This window comes from Littorina saxatilis, linkage group LG5 (genome assembly GCF_037325665.1).
Source record: "Littorina saxatilis isolate snail1 linkage group LG5, US_GU_Lsax_2.0, whole genome shotgun sequence".
NCBI classification, from domain to species: Eukaryota; Metazoa; Mollusca; class Gastropoda; order Littorinimorpha; family Littorinidae; genus Littorina; species Littorina saxatilis.
In genome coordinates, this window is record NC_090249.1 from 20,982,754 (window position 1) to 21,006,491 (window position 23,738).

General features: G+C 41.3%; 1 protein-coding gene across 1 annotated transcript in view; it reads right to left on the reverse strand.

Annotated features, from left to right (window-relative positions):
- Window positions 1–483: 483 nt before the first annotated feature.
- LOC138966524 (diphosphoinositol polyphosphate phosphohydrolase 1-like) overlaps window positions 484–23,738 on the reverse strand; it is a 46,498-nt gene continuing 23,243 nt past the window's right edge. Inside the window, exons 3-4 of the mRNA XM_070338788.1 lie at window positions 8,962–9,046; window positions 484–7,936 (exon numbers count right to left, since the gene is read on the reverse strand). Of these exons, the coding sequence (XP_070194889.1) occupies window positions 7,824–7,936; window positions 8,962–9,046 (198 nt within the window). The 3' untranslated portion in view covers window positions 484–7,823. The remainder of the gene's footprint in view (window positions 7,937–8,961; window positions 9,047–23,738) is intronic.

The following is a 23,738-nucleotide window of genomic DNA, read 5'->3' on the forward strand; positions in this document are numbered from 1 at the left end:
AAATAGTTAAAATGACCAGAATAAAAGTGTGTGAAAGTGACTGCATTTCTTAGCATTTCTTCTGTGTGTATGTGTGTGTGTGTCCCTACACATGTGTGAATGTGTGCATTTGGGTAACAAATTGCAATTTTGTTTATTTTTCTCTGTGAATGTCATATGAAGAGTATAGGCCATTGCTCTGAGAAAGCAATATATGAAATAGTTTATGCGTGTATGTATGCTTGCATGTTTGCTCTTGAATTCAAAACCTCCTCGACCAACTGCGGATCCAGACATGGCCTGACCCAACAGATCTGAGGACCAAAATGTGGGGAGCACTGGAGGACCTGGAAAGAACGTCCATGTTCATGGCATCCTCCAGATTCCGAGTCTGACACAACCGTCGTACGAAGAAGAAGAAGAAGAAGAAGAAGAAAACCACATGTTGACAAAAACAACCAGAGATTCAAAACAACACATGTATGAAAACAACAAAACAGCATATTTTCCATCATTAAAATTTACTGACAAGGTAACCATACAACTAGCCAGTGCAATGATAATGACACTGAATGCCTGATATGCACAAAATAATCTGCCAAAACATAAAGGGGCAGGGAACGCATTAATGAACTTTAAATGAATGTTGTTTAGTCTACTGGTTCATCTATTGATCAAGTTTTATTAAATACAAATCCATCAAGCATAAAATGATGATTACTTGTAATTTTAAATAAAAATCACACACTCTGTACCTCAACTCCTCAACAATTTTCATTTTCCCTTTGCAAACAGTACTTCTTTAAGTCAACATTCAAACCTAATAAATCCATCCATCCTTCCAAACGTTATTCTGCTTTTTAGGCGCTGACTTGCGACACTGACTTGCACAATTGCAGTTTTCAATACTGTGTCACAAATCACATTGGCAGCACAAAAGTGTGCACATTTGAAGTTAAGACTTTGCTTGCAACTACTGTTTAACAAGCTAAGTTAGAAACAAATTGAAAACGCATAAGCATGCCAAAACTTGTAAGCTCTTTGTGCAGACTTTGATAATTTCAAAGTACAAATGAAAAACATTTAAAGAAGGCTCACATCTCTATTTTTTTCTCATTGCTGTTTTTTTATTTGTTTTGTGTTGTTGTTTGTTTTTTTGTGTTTTTTTTGGGGGGGAGGGGGGGGGGAGAGAAACATTTGTTTCTGTTGACTGTTCTCTTGACCCCGAGGTTGAATCTTGATTTTTTTAAAGCTGAATGCCTTCATATTTACACCTTTTTTTTCAAACTGAGGATTGTGAAAAAAACAAAATTATGAGGCAGAAAATCCAAAAAGCTGCTTGACCAACTCCAAATTTCACAGTCCTACAGGATTTGAATGTTTTAGAGGAAATGGTGCAAATGAAGGGGAAAATAAATACGCTCATAGACAATCACACAGGATTAAGCCTAGGCTAGCCTTTACAAAATTGACAAGCAGTGATGGCACTTTGAATAAAAAAAACATTGTTATGAAACATGAAGCCAAGGGAGAGAGAGAAGAAAGATTAAAACTCAACACGCATTTGTGAAGACTGAACAGGAATCTTAGAGTCGGATCTTCTTTGATTGTTCTTGCTGTACAAAGTGCAAAACGTTGGATAAAAACCTACATGTATCACAGTTGACTCGTATTGTTCATTCTTGTCTGAGACAGATTTTGTATGAAAGCACAGTTAGATGTTCTGCACTTTCATCTAGCCTAGCTACTTGTACTTATTTTACAACTTAATCTACATGTACAACTAGCTATGCCAACTGCAATGGGTGTTTTGTAACTGCTTTTGTGTTTAACACTAAAAACAGAATGAGCAAACCCAAAATGCAAATACAATGTACTCTTTCACCATTGCTAACTATTACAAATGCATACAAATACATCTATAGAAAAATGAGTAACCTCCTGTTTAAACACAGAAGTGTGTAACTTTAACACAACAGTTAAGCTAAATATGTATACATTAGATTCAGCTTGATACCTTGGAGCCCGGTAGCTCAGTTGGTAGAGCACTGGACTTGTGATCGAAAGGTCGCAGGTTCGAATTCGGGCCGGGACGGACACGGGTCAACTTTATGTGCAGACCCAGAGACGGAAGCCATGTCCCACCCCCGTGTCATCACAATGGCACGTAAAAGACCTTGGTCATTCTGCCATAAGTGCAGGTGGCTGAATACACCTAAACACGCAGACACATGGGTAGCGCAACTCCGTTGCTGCTAGCTTTCCACTGGGAGAAAGCGACCCGAATTTCCCAGCGATGGGACAATAAAGTAATGAAAATGAAAATGAAAATGAAATGAAATGTATGAAGTACAAAGTATTACAATAACACACGGGAGGTAGAAAATGTAGTAAGCTCAGGAACATATCATTAAGTTGAAATTGAGATCGTAAGTTGTTTATATTGTCAGTACAGGTATTAGGGAAGTGGGCAACACACACAAATAGAAGAATTATTACTATTAACATAATAGTGTCCAAAAGTACTGCAACTGATTTAGTTCTTTCTTTATTTGGTGTTTAACGTCGTTTTCAACCGTTCAAGGTTATATCGCGACAGGGAAAGGGGGAGGATGGGATAGAGCCACTTGTTAATTGTTTCTTGTTCACAAAAACACTGATAAAACAAGAAGGGCAAAGCCCATACGACTCACATGCTTTACACATTTTTCCTACCAAAATACATGTGACCTTGACCCAAGGTCAAGGTCATCCAAGGTCATGCAACACAAAGCTGTTAATTCAAGACATAGGAAGTACAATGGTGCTTATTGGCTCTTTCTACCATGAGATATGGTCACTTTTAGTGGTTCACTACCTTATTTTGGTCACATTTCATAAGGGTCAAAGTGACCTTGACCTTGATCATATGTGACCGAATGTGTCTCATGATGAAAGCATAACATGTGCCCCACATAATTTTTAAGTTTGAAACAGTTATCTTCCATAGTTCAGGGTCAAGGTCACTTCAAAATATGTATACAATCCAACTTTGAAGAGCTCCTGTGACCTTGACCTTGAAGCAAGGTAAACCAAACTGGTATCAAAAGATGGGGCTTACTTTGCCCTATATATCATATATAGGTGAGGTATTGAATCTCAAAAACTTCAGAGAAAATGGGAAAAATATGAAAAATAGCTGTTTTTTAGGCAACATTTATGGCCCCTGCGACCTTGACCTTGAAGCAAGGTCAAGATGCTATGTATGTTTTTTGGGGCCTTGTCATCATACACCATCTTGCCAAATTTGGTACTGATAGACTGAATAGTGTCCAAGAAATATCCAACGTTAAAGTTTTCCGGACGGACGGACGGACGGACGGACGACTCGGGTGAGTACATAGACTCACTTTTGCTTCGCATGTGAGTCAAAAATTGCTCCAGGGGTTTGCAACGTAGTACAATATTATTATTATTATTATTATTATGAACATTTGTGCGCCTAATCTAAATATAGCCCTAGGCGCTTACAAAATATAAAATACATAGTGAACATTATACGAAACACAAATCGACAAGGACCAAGACACTCGGACTCATACACTCGCAGACAGGCGCACAGCGAGAACGCGACGCACTCACTCATACCAACTTTCTTTATTTGGTGTTTAACGTCGTTTTCAACCGTTCAAGGTTATATCGCGACGGGGAAAGGGGGGAGATGGGATAGAGCCACTTGTTAATTGTTTCTTGTTCACAAAAGCACTAATCAAAAAATTGCTCCAGGGGCTTGCAACGTAGTACAATATATGACCTTACTGGGAGAATGCAAGTTTCCAGTACAAAGGACTTAACATTTCTTACATACTGCTTGACTAAAATCTTTACAAAAATTGACTATATTCTATACAAGAAACACTTAACAAGGGTAAAAGAAGAAACAGAATCCGTTAGTCGCCTCTTACGACATGCTGGGGAGCATCGGGTAAATTCTTCCCCCTAACCCGCAGGGGGTACTGATTTAGTTGAAAAAATATATTGGGGTGATAGGTATACGTTGCCAACTGTGAGTCTTCATGTCAGTCTAAGACCAAGGAAAGTGTAAGCAACTAATACATGTAACATTTTGTAACCTTGATATCCGTTGATGGTTTGGTCACCCCAGACACCCGCCTGCAACTAGGAGGCTAACTTAACGGCTTTTTGACAATATGTTAAGTCACATAAAAGCGAGTATGTTTCAGCTACAGTACTATAACCACAGAACATCAGCATCACAAATGACAAAAAGCAGAAATCTGTTTCATCTAATCTTACAAAATATGCCCCTTCAGCCCATTTAAAGATGCAGAGGAATGCAGTCACTGATGTGTAGTCTGTACTCTTGGAGACACAGTTTAGTGGGGTTTATATATTTTGCTGTTCATGGTTCTCAAAATGCAGGGTCTGGTCCCTTTTTAGCATGCTGAACTACATTAATGACATAACAATAATTAACACTATTGTCCAATTAAAATAAATACAATAAAATAGAGACTTTTCTTTGACACATCTAATCTGCAACATGCCCTGTCAACTCTTCAAATAGTTTACAATGATGATGTAAAAAAACATCGGTGCTTTTAAATGTTGTGCTGACTGTTGCTCCTGTTACATCACCAGGTAAGCAAACTGTGCACCCATCTAACTTCTTACTGGCAGAGGAAAAACACGCTCAGTACAGACGCTATGGCTACAGATGCTAATTGGTAGTACATGTATGCTTGATAGGAAGAAGATAGAATATAGTTAGGAAAATAGTTTCTCTGAGAAAAATGAATACAGCGGCAAGTGAAAGGCAAAAACATATATAGCTTGTTTATTTTATGAGCAGAAAGGGACCGGCGCACATTATAAAAATATCAATTGGCTCAGAGAGGAAAACACCACTTTCAATTATACAGTTCTAACTCTGCTTTTCCGTGGATAAGGATGTGCTTTGTCGTTATTTTCCTCTTGGTAACATCTTTAACTATTTTTAAAACCTTGTGCTAACATTTAATAAATAAATTCTGCATAAGCAGTCATGCCCCTACCAGGATGAGTCACATTTCAAGGATGAGTCACTGTTAGTGTTACAGTGAGCTTAACTACATACACTCACCTAAACCTCTGCCTTTATAGTTGGCATTTCAGCACAAATTTGGGTAAGGCAGATTCTCTTTCCAATTAAAACTATAATACAACATGTGCATGTCACACTCCAAAACTGGTGAGATGCAATTACAAACCAGCAAACGAGGAACATGTGCGCTGGCCAGATGTGACATGTAAATGAGTAACAATTTTTCCTCTTAGCAACTCCTAAAACTTTCATCTTAATTTCAGTCCAGGCCATAACAATATTCAGAGTGAGAAACTGACACAAAGAGTTGATCAACACAGCTGCTGTTGGTTTCAGATTTCAGTGCTGTCTGTGCGTTTGCAAACTCGCAACGATGAGATGATTTTACCAGTTCAGTGTTTAATTAAAAACTGGCCACAAAAAGTGCAGAAGGCCTGTTAAATAAGCTGAGACTGTCTTTCCCTTCACAAAACCTCTGACAGCGACAAACAAAACACAAAACAGAATAAATGAGACATAAACCCCCAGTGTTGAAGATGAAACAAATGATCAACAAAACTTACACATTAAAGTTGATGCAAATGAAATAGGAACACAGGAACTGAGGAAGACTTTGGTCAGCAAAACCGAATCAGAGTTATAGAGACTGTAAAAAGGAATATTTCGTTGTAATTAACTTTTCTGGCAACATTTGGTAAATTTTAAAAAATCCGAGTATCAAAAACAAATTAATACTTGTAGTTTTGTTCATGTCCAATGATGTTGCATGATGACTTTAAAACAAGCATAACCGCTTGGCAATACTCCTGGTTTTTTTCATGTGACCTTCGCTCATGATAACAATCTGAATTGAGGAATGGCGTGCACAACAAAGTGCCCAACTAGGTGGGACCCAAGCACTGGGTTAAACCCTCAAATACATCTCAATTTCAACCGATCTGACCCAGTAAATGTGTGTGTCTCTGTACAATGTATTCACTTTAGGCATACCAACATTTGAACTGGGACTACTAACACTGCGAAACTTACACTGTTTTCACCACACACAAAAATCCCTGCAATAACTAGTATCAGAAAATGTCAACCAAACTCTTTCAGACAATGTCGGAGAATGACCTCCTGTTGTCCTGTACATATAAAACCAGCACCTTAAATTAAACATTAGAAACAACAACAAGAAAAACACGGAAACAAAAACAAACTGTTAACATCGGCCGACCTTCCTACAAACAGAAACGCCTTTCAGAGATGGTCATCACATGTCAATCTGTTCACATGCATTTCATTAAACATATTCCTATGCTTTCTAGAGATCATCATATTTAAATGTAATCTCTTAATCTGTTATACCTGAACTCAGGTGTGTTTTTTCTCCCCTATATGCATGTATTTAAAAAAAAAAATGTGTGCCCTTGCTCCTCAAATATTCAAAAAGTAACGATAAGGAAATACATGAATCACATATAAGGAATTCAGTACAAAATATTTTCTAAATATAATTATTTGTTCAAATGTTTGAGCTACTCAAATGTTATAGTATAACCTATATAAAGGTAAACATTTTGTTTATATAAGTTATGAATATGCAGTATTAAAGCAAACACAGCTTTGAGAACCAGTATACACACAGATGACAAGCTATTTTACTCCTTGGATTATCAAATCGCTGCAATTATCTAGTACAAAGCATGTGATGTATGAGATTGTGATATGTTGACTCTTACAACTATTTTCAAAAGTACAGTCAAGACATGCCAATTATCTCCCTTGCTCCATCTCTCTCTCTCTCTCTCTCTCTCTCTCTCTCTCTCTCTCTCTCTCTCTCACTCACACACACACACACACACACGTCACTGCATTAACCATTCACCATTATATAAGTATGCTTTTACTTCAGGGAATATGAGAGCTGAAAGTTAAACATTCTAAAGTGAAGCCAAATAATGCCATACCAATGGTAACAGTAACAGTGGAGCATAAAACTCTGAAAACCTGTCACCTTCCACCGACCGAACAACAGAGACAAAGTCATGGGCAAAAGTGAACAAGGGTTTTGTTTGTCTGCATTTGAGGCTGAGGGAAGTATCAAGCAGCAAAAAATCCGACATACTCTCACTTTTGTATTTGCTACTAAAATGCTTTACTTTCCATCCACCAACTCTCTTCTTTGCCCATTCTCAATTGTGCGTTTCATGTTATCTCTTCAGGGGATAAAAGCAGGAAATCTCTTCTAAATTTCAATGTTGACGATATCGGGAATTCAAGAAAAATGAACAAACTTCATCTGCCCTACCTTGATTATTTCATTTTTCCACATGAGTGTTTCCTAGTTTTTGCTGAACCAGACAATTAAAACCTTAAGTGAGTATATTTAACAGACAGGACATATTAACATTCATGCAATATATACAGACATAAAAGGAATAACTGCACATGATAACTACCATGAACTGTAAACGGTGAGACAAATATCTTTTGGTCTGCCAGAGTAGATATCAGGATATTTTTTTGCATTTTGAACTGAGACTGTCAAAATTGATCCAAAGTTTTTTTTGTTATAAAAACGTCCGAAGCCCTGGACGTATCTTTTCTCAGGTCCATTTCTTCGTCCATTCATTGTCAACACTCGCCAACTGGTGCAGCTGAAACCATGGAAACAGCACCAGCATACCACATCACAGACTTTTTTTTAGCATCACGACAAGAGACAAAGGTTGCTCCCCTTGCATGTACAGCGTGTCCACAGCATGGCGGCCCTTGGTCAGCTCTTGGAGCGCTGTTCCAACAGGTGGTCGACGTATTTGGCCAGCGGAGGCTTGTGAAGGGAGAGCACCGTCTTGGCGTTGTCCAGGGTGAACCACTGCCTCTTGCGATCTGGAAAAAAAGTAAATATATTAATTATGATAAAAAAAATGTACCCCTTCTTCAAGTAGAATTCGTGTACACTACATTGGGGTATGCACGTTAAAGATCCCACGATTGACAAAAGGGTCTTTCCTGGCAAAATTGTATAGGCGTAGATAAAAATGTCCACCAAAATACCCGTGTGACTTGGAATAATAGGCCGTGAAAGGTGGATGCAGCGCCTATAGGCTGTTGATCTACTGGCCGATGTAAATGCGTGATATATTGTGTAAAAAAATTCCATCTCACACGCGCTTTGAACTTCGGATAAGGCGCTATATAAATACCCGTTATTATTATTATTATTATTATTCCTGTTGAGATAATTGTAAGCAGTCAGATCACAGTAAATTTTTGTTAACACTTTCTACCCCACCTATGTTGACCAATTTGTTTTTAGCCGAGACCAGCTGTGCTGCAGCAGGTCACTCAGAATTGTAGTAGCTGTGTAAAAACTGTGTATCAACACGCTGGAATGCAGGCGTTAGATCGACGTTACAGGAAGCGACTGAAGCTAACAGTCTGAGTGAATATATCTGTACCTGGTCAGATAGAGCCAAATGAGTGGGTACGGATATATCCGTACCTGGGAGACAATGAGTGAAGCAGTGAGGACTGATAACACCACTTCAAGAACTTGAAGACAGAAAAAAACACCAATTCTGACAATATCAGCAACAATAATACCAGTAACAACAGGAACGACAAAAAGCAAGGTGGGATTTGGAGCAAAGTATATTCAATAGTGCCAGACTGCTCTTTATTAAAGGTTAACAACTAGGAACCACAACACCTGCAATACAGGTATACAAAGTAAGAAACCTCAAAAGAATCCGCATTCATCTTTTTGGTGGTGGAGTGGGGGGTGGATAAGAGAGAAAGAGAGAGAGGTGTGTGTGTGTGTGTGTGTGTGTGTGTGTGTGTGTGCAGGGGGAGGGGGTATTCAGTGGCATGGAAATCCAGGTACAATCAGATAAGCTGATGTGTGTACTCACTGATGCGTTGCAGGTCCACCCAGTCCTCCATGAGTTCCTCCACATGAAATGTGTACACCCACGTTCTGTTTTTCCGCTCCTCATTCTGCAACAAATCAAATTACAACAACGTAAGACTTCTGTAACTGAATGATGGTAAACAGTACATTGATGAGTGTGACTGTATGAGTGTGTGTGTGTTAGTCTGTGACTTTGAGTCATTGTATCTGTGTGAGCGATCCGTCTGTGTCCATGCGTCTGTTTCTGAGTCCACATGCATTTTTCTGTCTCTTTATTAGTCTTTCTTTCTGCTCAAATGCGTACATATGTATGCATGTATGTATCCGAGTTGGGCTGTAAGAAAGAGGGTTGGGGATATAGGGAGAGATGTTACATACACAAAAGCATACATTCGTGCATGCACATGCATTGTTGTACACACACTCACACACACACACAGGAGTTTTTTCACCACTGGTCAAAATTGCCAGGGGACTGTTCCCCCCCCTCCCCCCCCCATCACACAGTCCTTTTTATCACAGCCATACAGCCGGAGGGCACAGACACTTGTTACTTAACCCAAACCCCCCTCCTTCACAAAAACACCAGCTCCAGCACAAATCATGGAACCATAGGGACCGAGACCTATCCCAGCTCATTCTCCAAAGGTTATGGATGAGAGTGCAGCAGGGTATTATTGAACCAAGTTTTTTTGTTTCGTTTTTTTTTCCCTGTGTGTGTGTGTGTGTTCGTGTGTGTGGTTGTGTGTGCTGCGCGCGTGTGTAGTTGTGTGAGAGAGAGAGAGAGAGAGAGAGAGAGAGAGAGAGAGAGAGAGAGAGAGAGAGTTAGGAAGAGAGATAAACGCTGCGTGCAACAAACACACACACACACACACACACACACACATTCAAAATGTGTCGGTACTTAGCAGCGCTCTAACCCTCCGCTCTACTTGCACTGTACGTATTAGATTATCCCCTCACTTTCTTTTACCACCACCACCACCACCTCACATTTTCTGGCTCACCCACTTCTCACACCAGAAAAAGCCGGTCTGGTATCGACTGCATATTCCCCAGACAAAACCACAACCATCACCTCCATCCAAAAGCTCCCCCCGTCTTTTTTTCGGGTGGAAAGGGGGGGGGGGAGGGCGGGGGGATTGTTGTTGCTCTTCCACCGACAGCAACATGACAACTCCAGAGTTGATTGCATTTTTCCTATCACTGGCCGCGGTCTGGGCCTGCCCGTAGAGCCGTTATAGGCTGGTTTATGGGACGCTCTGCTCTGCCACATTGCGTTGGACAATACACTGGGACCCCCCTTTTAAGACCTCAAACAAATCTGAGAAAATCAGGTCTTAAAAAGGTGAGAGTCTTAAAATGGGGGGACTTAAAATGGGGCGGGGGGGGGGCAATGTACTCCCCTCTCTCTCTCTCTCTCTCTCTCTCTCTCTCTCTCTCTCTCTCTCTCTCTCTCTCCTCCCCGCCTAATCTGATACGCTGCTTGTATAAGCTTCCCACCATGCCCTGAAACAACGATAGCATAAATCTAATCATAAAGCTCCCCCACCCTCTCCTTCAGTCCCTTCTTTTGCTCAGCAGATAACATACGTACATTGTTAATATATAACAGAGAGAGAGAAGACAAGACAAAGACAAGACACATTCTTTATTAACGAGGGTAATGGCATAAGCAAACATGTGCCTTTTTACATCCAGCCCTCGCCCATGAAAGGGACTAATCTAATGATAATACAGAGAGAGAGAGAGAGAGAGAGAGAGAGAGAGAGAGAGAGAGAGAGAGAGAGAGAGAGAGAGAGAGACACACACAGAGAGAAACAGAGAGAGAGAGAGAAAAACAGAGAGGGAGACATCCAGCCCTCGCCCATGAGAGGGAATAATCTAATGATAATACACGGAGAGAGAGAGCGAGAGAGAAACAGACAGAAAAAGAAAGAGGGGGATAAAGAGAGAGAGAGAGAGAGACAGACAGAGAGAGAGACAGACAGACAGACAGACAGACAGACAGGAAGAGACAAAAACACTCAAGAAACAGAAGATTCGAGCAAGCACACTAACGAGAAACAACACGCCACCGAAAAGGCATTTTACTGCCACAAACGGTTCAATAAAGCTATCCCTGTATTCCTCGCACGTTTTACAACCGCGAAAGCATGCAGGCAATCTTTCTCTTTCGGCACAACCGCATAAACAAATCTGAGTAGCATACCAAAGCAAATGCAAACGACATCTTTTTTAAAGAAGCTGTGTGATATATTGCAAACTTCAAACTTTATACCTGCCACAATGGTGTACTGAATAGAAGTTGATTAAAAAGATATTTCTTCAAATAATGTGGGAGCTAATCTCTCTCTCTCCCTCTGCCTGTCTCTCTCTCTCTCTCTCTCTCTCTCACCCCAGTCTGACCACTGTTTCTCTGTCAGAACACACACACACACACACCACTACTCATCCCTTTGAGTTAGTTATGTTATATGAAGTCTTATATCGCGCGCGTATCTCCAGACTCGGACTCAAGGCGCAGGGATCTATTTATGCCGTGTGAGATGGAATTTTTTTACACAATACATCACGCATTCACATCGACCAGCAGATCGCAGCTATTTCGGCGCATATCCTACTTTTCACGGCCTATTATTCCGTCACATGGGTATTTTGGTGGACATTTTTTTTTCTATGCCTAACCAATTTTGCCAGGAAAGACCCTTTTGTCAATCGTGGGATCTTTAACGTGCACACCCCAGTTAGTTATGATACAGTCCATAAAAAGTTCAAAGATACATGTTTGCATTTTTAATCAAGCGTTCGGTTTTAAATTCAAAAGTTGGTTTTTAGAACCTGTCAACATAAGCTCTGCTTTGCTTTTCAGGTATACAACTAAAATTGAGTCTACCACAACAAAATAAAATAAAAACATACGCTTGCTACGTGCAGCTCTGAAAGATTAACGCATCCAGTGGTAGAAATCATTATATATTAAAATAATTCGGTAAAAAAAACAAAAACAGAAAAACACAGATTGTTCTAACATGTAAACTACCGGGTGGATCTGTCATGGGGTTCACAGAATGGTTTCCATTGTCAGAAGGATGTATTTAAATGATTAAGTATTTAAATCGAAATTACTAACACACTCACCGGTGAATGCATTAGCTATTGTGCATGATATATAATTATATCCACAGTTTCTGTTGTTTGATAGTTGTTAGTCTTAACACTGATGTTAGTCATCCTGCTACGTGTAGCATAATACTCTGCAGGTTAGAGGCAGAAGTACTTGGCAAGGGGCTCACAAGCAAGGGAAGTGACATTGACTGCTGCACACCTGAAAACACTTTCCTATGTACCCCCTTACACGTACTACAATACCCACACCCCACACGATACAATGGAACTTGAAGACATCCACAAATATGAGAAAGTGAGGTCTGAAAAGAATGAGAGTCTTAAAGCAGATGTCAATTTACACACTTTAGTCAAATAGTCTTAAAGCAGATGTCAATTTACACACTTTAGTCAAATAGTCTTAAAGCAGAGGTCAATTTACACACTTTAGTCAAATAGTCTTAAAGCAGATGTCAATTTACACACTTTAGTCAAATAGTCTTAAAGCAGATGTCAATTTACACACTTTAGTCAAATAGTCTTAAAGCAGAGGTCAATTTACACACTTTAGTCAAATAGTCTTAAAGCAGAGGTCAATTTACACACTTTAGTCAAATAGTCTTAAAGCAGATGTCAATTTACACACTTTAGTCAAATAGTCTTAAAGCAGAGGTCAATTTACACACTTTAGTCAAACAGTCTTAAAGCAGAGGTCAATTTACACACTTTAGTCAAATAGTCTTAAAGCAGAGGTCAATTTACACACTTTAGTCAAATAGTCTTAAAGCAGAGGTCAATTTACACACTTTAGTCAAATAGTCTTAAAGCAGAGGTCAATTTACACACTTTAGTCAAATAGTCTTAAAGCAGAGGTCAATTTACACACTTTAGTCAAATAGTCTTAAAGCAGAGGTCAATTTACACACTTTAGTCAAATAGTCTTAAAGCAGAGGTCAATTTACACACTTTAGTCAAATAGTCTTAAAGCAGAGGTCAATTTACACACTTTAGTCAAATAGTCTTAAAGCAGATGTCAATTTACACACTTTAGTCAAATAGTCTTAAAGCAGATGTCAATTTACACACTTTAGTCAAATAGTCTTAAAGCAGAGGTCAATTTACACACTTTAGTCAAATAGTCTTAAAGCAGAGGTCAATTTACACACTTTAGTCAAATAGTCTTAAAGCAGAGGTCAATTTACACACTTTAGTCAAATAGTCTTAAAGCAGAGGTCAATTTACACACTTTAGTCAAATAGTCTTAAAGCAGAGGTCAATTTACACACTTTAGTCAAATAGTCTTAAAGCAGAGGTTAATTTACACACTTTAGTCAAATAATCTTAAAGCAGATGTCAATTTACACACTTTAGTCAAATAGTCTTAAAGCAGAGGTCAATTTACACACTTTAGTCAAATAGTCTTAAAGCAGATGTCAGTTTACACACTTTAGTCAAATAGTCTTAAAGCAGATGTCAATTTACACACTTTAGTCAAATAGTCTTAAAGCAGAGGTCAATTTACACACTTTAGTCAAATAGTCTTAAAGCAGATGTCAATTTACACACTTTAGTCAAATAGTCTTAAAGCAGAGGTCAATTTACACACTTTAGTCAAATAGTCTTAAAGCAGATGTCAATTTACACACTTTAGTCAAATAGTCTTAAAGCAGAGGTCAATTTACACACTTTAGTCAAATAGTCTTAAAGCAGAGGTCAATTTACACACTTTAGTCAAATAGTCTTAAAGCAGATGTCAATTTACACACTTTAGTCAAATAGTCTTAAAGCAGAGGTCAATTTACACACTTTAGTCAAATAGTCTTAAAGCAGAGGTCAATTTACACACTTTAGTCAAATAGTCTTAAAGCAGAGGTCAATTTACACACTTTAGTCAAATAGTCTTAAAGCAGAGGTCAATTTACACACTTTAGTCAAATAGTCTTAAAGCAGAGGTCAATTTACACACTTTAGTCAAATAGTTTTAAAGCAGAGGTCAATTTACACACTTTAGTCAAATAGTCTTAAAGCAGAGGTCAATTTACACACTTTAGTCAAATAGTCTTAAAGCAGAGGTCAATTTACACACTTTAGTCAAATAGTCTTAAAGCAGATGTCAGTTTACACACTTTAGTCAAATAGTCTTAAAGCAGATGTCAATTTACACACTTTAGTCAAATAGTCTTAAAGCAGAGGTCAATTTACACACTTTAGTCAAATAGTCTTAAAGCAGAGGTCAATTTACATACTTTAGTCAAATAACATCTGGAAAACTATGGTCTTAAAAACGGGGTGGACTGGAAACGGGAGCTACTAAAAAAAAAAATGAAAATGGGAGCGGGGTGGGGGGGGAGGGGGGGGGGGGGGGGGGGGGGGGGGGGACTGTACACACATGGTGTTGGGAATGGAAGTAAGTGAAGGACTCGATGTCACATGAGAAAAGAAATATGATGAGCAGTGCGCGATGATATTACATTTCACACCACCCCCTTCCCCTCCTCTAACCCTCGACATGCAACTCGCCCACACATATCTACCTACAACTGACACAGAAGATAATACTCATTGACAGCAGGCTTGCCAGGTGAGCCAAAGAATACACATTCTGTTGTGTCTTTACAGCAATTCTAACGAATAATTGAGCTCACATGAATGTCTCCCCCATAAGAACAATGCTCAAATAGAAGCAATCTACCCCTCCAAAATAAACAATGAACACCTTTAATGTATCTTCAGCTGGCATGTGACTTTGCAGAGCAGGTTTAGCAGCTGAGCTAGTGCTTACAAACCCACAGTTGTGCTCCCAATTGCCAAGCGATAGTATTCCAGGGAACTCCAGAAAAAGAACAGTACTCGCACAAAAGCCCCCACTACACCCCACAGCACTGTCTGCCCCACATTACTCCACCCCAATATCTACATATATCTGACTAGATGATTACCCGCTTCGCCGGGTACCGGCTTCGCTGGGAGGAAGTAGAGCCGAATACCAGGCTGCGCCTGGGACCCGGCTCTGCCGGGTGTACGCCGGCTTGGCCGGCGCACGAAGGAAAGGAGATAAACGCGCAAAACACTGGAGACCTTCTAACAATAGTAACGTGCAGTGACCTTCTAAAAATAGTAACGTAGTAACGGGAATATGGATTGACGCCACACGGAGGAAGGGAGATAATCGCGGCTGAAAACACTGGAGAAGATAAGGAAGAGTTACTGGTAGTGGATCCCGACAACAAAAAAACAAAAACAAAAAAAATCGGTTCAGCGCGCACAGCGCTGCGCGCTGAGAGCACGTGTTGAAATATCTCATCGATGAGGTTGTGTCCGGGGTGTAGCTGAATACGGTGTCCAAATTTGAAAAAGATCCACCGAGAACTTTGGCCGTGCATCGCGAACAGACAGACAGACAGACAGACAGACACTAGTCGTATATATATATATAGATACTGGCACTGGTGATTATGAAAAGAAGGACTGAACAAGATTTGTGTTCGCGCAGAAGCCTACTGCCCTTTCTAACGACCACCTCCCCCCCCCCCCCCCCCCCCCAACCTTCTTCCAAACAACATGCATATTTGCAACTGACACGGTGAGTTTACAGAACATGTTTAGCAGGTGGGCTAATGCATATAAATACTGTAGTGCTTTTGTGCGCTTCTATTCAAAAGAATTACCGAGCAAGAACAGTGCGCGTACAGAAGGTTTGTACCCTCCCCAACCCCCAACCCGCCCACATTACATAAATATTTTGGGAGACACGGGTGATCATGCAGACCAGGTAAAACTGAACCACTGCACAGGGAGAATAGAGAGAGAGATAGACAGAGACAGAGAGAGAGAGACAGAGAGAGAGAGACAGAGAGAGAGAGAGAAAGAGAGAGACAGAGAGACAAAGAGAGAGAGAGAGAGAAAGAGAGAGAGAGAAAGAGAGAGAGAGAAAAAAAGAGAGAGAGAAAGACACAGAGAGAGAGAAAGACAGAGAGAGAGAAAGACACAGAGAGAAAGACAGAGAGAGAGAGAGAGAGTTCTGCCTCCACTGCGATTTCTGTACATTTTGGAAGACATAATTATTACACCTGGAAAAGTTTCCTCCACACAAACACCTCCCCCCCCCCCCCCTCTTCGCACATCCACACTTGCATAAGAGACAGCAGCATAATTATCTAGGGTAAGTTTATCAGGTCAGCTTGTAATACACGCACGTAACGGTAGATTGTGGTGACTGGGTGGCCGAGTGGTAACGCACTTGCGCTCGGAAGCGAGAGGTTGCGAGTTCGACCCTGGGTCAGGGCGTTAGCAATTTTCTCCCCCCTTTCCTAACCTAGGTGGTGGGTTCAAGTGCTAGTCTTTCGGATGAGACGAAAAACCGAGGTCCCTTCGTGTACACTACATTGGGGTGTGCACCGGCGTTAAAGATCCCACGATTGACAAAGGGGTCTTTCCTGGCAAAATTGTATAGGCATAGATAAAAATGTTCACCAAAATACCCGTGTGACTTGGAATAATAGGCCGTGAAAAGTAGGATATGCGCCGAAATGGCTGCGATCTGCTGGCCGATGTGAATGCGTGATGTATTGTGTAAAAAAATTCCATCTCACACGGCATAAATAAATCCCTGCGCCTTGAATATGTGCGCGATATAAATTGCATAAAAAAAATAATTAAAAAAATAAAAATCCCTGCGCTTAGAACTGTACCCACGGAATACGCGCGATATAAGTCTCATATTGATTGATTGATTGATAGATATGCTTACTGCTGTAAGTCGGCGATTGTGGGTTGTTGTGGACAGAGAAGGGCGGAGAGGGGTGATTAGCTCACAGCTTTGAGAAGCAACAGCAGTGTCTGTAGAAATTATTACACCTGTGAACAGTTTTCTTCCTCCCCCCCCCCCCCCCACTCCCTCACAGCGTACAGCTAGCTATACACTCGACTCCGCTGCTTTCGCAGAACAAGTTTACCAGGTGAGGTCACGTAATGCACGGACACTGCGCTTGCCAGTTCCAAAGTAAAGTAAGGAATTGCCCGGGGAGAGGGGGCAGGTGGGGTAGGGTGCGATGTGGTTTAGAGACTAGGTACCAGGGGTTTACATTAGCTGGAAAACAGCTGTGCTGGCGCTTATGCAAGATTACACAAAAGATCACTTCGAACCACTGCAGTCTGACAGGAGGTGGCAAAGCAAAGCCTGTATTTACTCTGCAGGTTTTGTTCGAGTTCGGATTTTTATTTTTTTTAGGTGTGCAGCGGTAGCAGGTGACCGAATGCTTCGGAACTATGTACCGTTCATTAAGTTGGAGATCTTGAAGGGGGAGTTCCACTGTATACCCACTTACTGTGATCTCTTCGCGTCGCGACCTCTGTATTGAAAAAATAAATCTCTTGTAGGGTGCCAGACTGTACAGCATTTGCAGGCGGGCAACAGGCGCACGAGTAAAGTGTGTTTATCTTACAAAGTATCTGAGAGTAATAACACAGTTTTGTTGAAATGATCGCATACAGATTGCGCCTGTTGTGAGAGGCAATAACCTAGCAGGGGTTGCTCCAAAAATAATACAGTTTACACTTACCTCTTCTTCTTTTCGTTCGTCTGCACCGAAATTTAAGACTTTTATAGACGCGCTCTCTCTCTCTCTCTCTCTCTCTCTCTCTCTCTCTCTCTCTCTCTCTCTCTCTCTCTCTCTCTCTCTCTCTCTCTCTCTCCTCTCTCTCTCTCTCTCTCTCTCTCTCTCTCTCTCTCTCTCTCTCTACCATCTCCACCCCCTCTCTCTCCCTCTCTCTCTCTCTCTCTCTCTCTCTCTCTCTCTCTCTCTCTCTCTCTCTCTCTCTCTCTCTCTCTCTCTCTCTCTCTCTCTCTCTCTCTCTCTCTCTCTCTCTCTCGTGAATATTACATGTCTAGTATTTGTTTAAGGACAGATTGTTAAACAAGGCAATGTACCTTAAACCTTTATTCTTGTCAAAATTAATAAAGTTCGTTCGTTCGTTCGTTCGTTCGTTCGTTCGTTCTCTCTCTCCCTCTCCTCCTCCCTCTACCCTCACAACCAACTCTACCGAGAGCACTAAGGACCAGAAACATTGGAATGAGCAGAAATAACCTGCACACACATTAATGGTTATACAATTCTGGCCTACAAGAGTGCACTTTCGCAGCGAGCGAATGTCAACAACCGCGGCGCCGGCACTTTGACTTTTCCAAAGTCACCTACAAAAAGGCTTTCCTGCCTGAGCTTTGCAATGAAAAGGCTTGTGAAGTTTGACCTGTATTTGCTCCTTTTCTTTCTTCTGTCGTTCGGTCTTGTGTGTGTAGTGTCTCCAAAAACATGATAGGCTTACATAAAACGGCCACACAAAAAGCCATGTCAATGCGAGACAATTCAAAATGATTATATCGGTCTGCTTTGGTATGCGGTATGTATACTGTGGAGGTGGATGTGTGGGTATCAGAATAAGGTATGTGTGTGTGTATGTGTGTGTGTGTGTGTGTGTGTCAAAAGCCACGATCGCCTATCCTATCAATTTATGAGTCCATGCTGTTGAAGAATGTGAAGGAATGTTTAGGAGTTTGAACGGGAGCAATATCTTCCAAAGTAACTGAGCCGACATAATAGAGCTATAATTACGACTTCAAAATTGAGCACAGACATATTTGTCGGAGAATGCAAAAATAATGTAAATAAAATCATGATGTGTGTGTTGAACTGTTACTTAGGTCAACTAATTCAATTGAAGTAGATTTAAGTACACGAGCAATATTATTGATACTAATTATACAAGTGATACATAACTAAAAGAATACATGAAAGAGTTTCCCGCAATAATTTGTACACAGACGTCTTGAAGATTCAGCTAAATCTTGAAGTTACGTGTCACCATTTTCGTGTGTAGAGAATTATCAAAACAAATTTTCAATAATAAACAAACTTCTTTTCGTTTCAGGCTTTTGCCTTTTTGTGTCTAATATCTGGCTCTAATAGAAAGTGCCTGCGAAGTTTTGAAGGATTTCATCAAAAACTGAATTTTTTACACTTTTTTTTAAAGATACTGAACTTGTCAAATCCAGGTGCACGGAGTCCCTGGGGCTTTTAGTCATACCTCAGGCAGCTATCCGTTAGAAGAACTACCAAGTGTTATTGACTTGCACCCAAAGAGTCAAGAACTGCGATATTTTTACGAATTAATTTCGTACTCGGACCCGGCTGGTCTTGGCCTATTTTTGGATCTAAATTTAGATCAGGTAGATCACCACATCATGCACAAAAAGACACGTCACTAGCAAACTATGTCAGACGTCATCATGAGTTTGTGTAAAACAAAATGGAGGCCGGAATCACTCAGTTGAATCGAACTCCGACCAAACACCACGTAATAACTAGGTTAATTTATGCACTCGCGTGAACAAGAAACTGTCGAGCTTCACAGATGTCGTCGTTGGGTAGTTTTGGGTTTGTTTTACTACCATAGGAGGATTTTTGAACTGTAAATGCACTCAGCTGCAACAAAAACGCAAAACGAAGGCTGTGAGCTGCACTGTGCCTTTAAATTCGATTTTGACTTTTGTCATTTTCAATTTCAATTCGAACATAAGAAGGGACTCGCACTTACATGTCCAACCCCTACTTCTTGATTATGGAAAAAAATCCGTGTGTGTGAATTTTAAAGGGGCAATTCTTGGTCAACTTTGCATCTTTTGCGACCTATTTGTCCCCTTATTAATGAATTTGTTAATTAGAATCCATTATCAACATTCATAAACCTTAAGTTACACTCGTTGGATAGGGATTAACCGCCAGCAGAAAGCTTGTTTTTTTAAAGTGAAAGCATTTTGCATACCATATTCATTTATGATTCTATAATGTCTTTGAAAGTGGTGCTAACATTTTCAAAAAGTATTTGTGTGTGTGGCCAAATCGTAAGTTACATTGGACACACCCACCAGATGTGTGTGTGTGTATGTATGCGTGTGTGTGCATACGTGTGTGACAGTCTGTCTGTCTGCGCGCGCTCGTGCATGCAGTTTAGGATATCACACAGTTAAAGACTGTATTGGTAAAATCACACAGACTTCCGTTCGTCAATACAAAGGCCAGCCAGTGCAGTGCACAGCCACTACGGCAAACCATCGATATTCTTCGGTTGTACGTACACATGTAAGGTCAGCATTCCTCGCGTACAATGTGAATGAATGCAACAATCGAAACCTGTACACTGTTCGGATGACAGCTACATGCTTCTCGTGGCCACAGGTGCGCAATCTTGCCACAACTTCCCAACGACAAACAAAATAGCCTCAGGGCGCCCGGCTACCTTTCTAAATGCAGGTAGATCCGGAACCACCTCGCATGATGTTAAGTCTAAGTACAGTACAGTACGGTACTTGCAAGAAAGTATACGTTTTGCAGAGAGGGAGGGGGGGGGAGAGAGAGAGAAGAGAGAGAGAGAGATAGAGGAGAGAGAGAGGGGGAGAGGGAGGGAGACAGAGAGGGAGACAGAGAGAGAGGGAGACAGAGGGGGAGAGAGAGAGGGGAGAAAGGGGGGGGGGGAGAGAGAGAGAGAGAAAGGGGTGGGGGAGGGAGAGAGAGAGAGAGAGAGAGAGAGAGAGAGAGAGAGAGAAAGAGAGAGAGAGAGAGAGAGAGATTTAAAACAATATTCTGGATCGAACATGTCCTACATATATACCTGGAAGTTGGAAAAGTAACGTATAGCCAGAAGGTCTGCTACATCGTTGTGACAGAAAGACACCTATTTGTCTGGGCAGCAGACGTACGTGACAGAAAAGATCATGTTTCTTCCTCTGCACAAGCGACCAACATGCCATCCCCCCCCCCCCCCCCCCCTTCAAGGTCTTCTACGTGTTCACGGTTGTGGAAGTAGCGTGCCTGTGCCGCACAGTGACCAAACAGTCCATGCCGAGATGTCGCGAGTTAGGACGAACACCAAAAAGTATGCCCCTGCTTCATTAAACTATGGTTACTCCATGTTCTGAAGCTCATTATCGCGCTACCCGTTCGTATGGGAAGAGTACTCACTGAATTGGCTTTTATTTATTCATCAGCACGCAACTTTACGATATCAGCTGCCCAAAAGGGGGGAGGTCCGAGATAACGTGCTAATCAGCGTAATGCTGCCTCCACTCCTGCATTGTTATTGTCCCGATACTTGCGTGACGCTAGTGATCACAGAGTGCACAGGCAGCGGAGACTGTGTGCGATGTGTGATCCTGGAACTGATCGATTCAGTTTTCAAGGCTGAGTGCACGTGACATTTGGCACACTGCTCCTATCTGCTCCTTGCAGGCTTTCAAAATATGACAGAGAAACAAGAAGGAACAAGACTGACAGGGAAAAGAGAAAATAAAGTGTGACAGAAATACACAAAGTCTGACGAAGATCGGAGAAGCCCCTTTTACAAGAATATTAAAAAAACAAGTCGCGTAAGGCGAAAATACAATATTTAGTCAAGTAGCTGTCGAACTCACAGAATGAAACGCAATGCCATTTTACTCGTAGCATCGTCAGGCCACCGCTCATGGCAAAGGCAGTGAAATTGACAAGAAGAGCGGGGTAGTAGTTGCGCTAAGAAGGATAGCACGCTTTTCTGTACCTCTCTTTGTTTTAACTTTCTGAGCGTGTTTTTAATCCAAACATATCATATCTATATGTTTTTGGAATCAGGAACCGACAAGGAATAAGATGAAAGTGTTTTTAAATTGATTTGGACAATTTAATTTTGATAATAATTTTTATATATTTAATTTTCAGAGCTTGTTTTTAATCCGAATATAACATATTTATATGTTTTTGGAATCAGCAAATGATGGAGAATAAGATAAACGTAAATTTGGATCGTTTTATAAATTTTTATTTTTTTTTACAATTTTCAGATTTTTAATGACCAAAGTCATTAATTAATTTTTAAGCCACCAAGCTGAAATGCAATACCGAACCCCGGGCTTCGTCGAAGATTACTTGACCAAAATTTCAACCAATTTGGTTGAAAAATGAGAGCGTGACAGTGCCGCCTCAACTTTCACGAAAAGCCGGATATGACGTCATCAAAGACATTTATCAAAAAAATGAAAAAAACGTATAGGGATATCAATCCCAGGAACTCTCATGTCAAATTTCATAAAGATCGGTCCAGTAGTTTGGTCTGAATCGCTCTACACGCACGCACGCACGCACACACACACACACACACACACACACATACACACACACATACACCACGACCCTCGTTTCGATTCCCCCTCGATGTTAAAATATTTAGTCAAAACTTGACTAAATATAAAAACAGTGTACTGCACAGACATAGCTTCTGTACACGCACAAGAGTGTGGGTAATCTCTGCAAAACGTGTGATTCCTTGCAAGTACTGTGCATGCAAGAAGGTCACTCTTTTCGCTCCATTTCAGGCGTGTCTTTGTTTGAGACGAAGTATGGTGGATGGTGTCCACTGATCGACACGTACCGCTGTGCAGTGTTATTCAATCCCATCTCCATGCATGTTCCATCGCTGCCACCCAGACCCGAACTGATAGGATCGAAGATCGGGGCTTGGGGGTTGGGGCATTGGAGCAGGAAAGAGCGGTTGGGGGATAAGGAAAATATCCCCCGAAAGCGCGTTTGCCATTAGAAGTGCCCGAATGAGATTGGCCCCCCTCTCGACGTCACTTCCTCTTAGATATAATGCCCTAACCGGACAGAGAGGAAATAGAGAAAAGGGAGCACTTCAGCTTTCACATCGAGGCCGCTTGGGCGGTTTTCAGGGTGAGAACATTGCAAGTGACGTGGAGCAATGCCTCAGATGTAGAAATATACCAACAAATGTTTTCTTCGGGAGTGAGTGAAAGGAGGAGGAGGGGCTCTCAGTGTGTGTGTGTGTGTGTGTTTATGAGCTAGAAAGAGAGGTTGTGTGAGAGAGAGAGCGAGACAGAAAGAGAGACAGAAAGAGAGAGAGAGAGACAGAAAGAGAGACAGAAAGAGCAGAGAGACAGAGACAGAGAGACAGAGAGAGTGTGTTTTTGGACTGTGTGGAATGTGTGTCTACACATACATACTTATTCAGAGAATAAAAATAGAACACGAAGCAGTAAGAGGTAACAACAACAAAAGTAAAAAGATGAATGGGGAGGGAGAAGAGAGGGGAATGGGGAAAACTCGGTGAACTAATTCTAAAGGAGGGTGTAGGTTGGTGGCTGTGTGTTTGGGGTTCCTGTTGACGACAGCGACGATCAATCGGCTAATTGGCTGCCACCCTTCCTCTCCGTTCCTGATGGGGGGAATGGCGGGGGGTGCAAAAGAAATCGATCGCAGTCAAGCCGACACTCAGCAGAATAAACGCAATCTCCGCACTGAGACCAAGAGGGAATGTGGAAGGAACAAAAGAGGCGAATGCAGTGAATCTGTCACGAGATCCGCCCCCCCCCTCCCCCGCCCATTTCCCGTCCCCAAAGAGTCTCTCTAACATCCCCTGCCACATCCCCAACGTAGTTACGATCCTCTGAAGTCAAGACCAAGGATTCACCGTTCCATCCCCTTTCCATTCAGTTTTGACTATCCAGCCGGGTTTAACTGGTTAGCCCCCTCCCAACCGTCCGAATGTAGCAAAACAGTCGTAAGCATCGTAAGAGCAAACCGTTTTCTAACTAGTTTGGACCGGTTGTGATTGCACCGACTCATC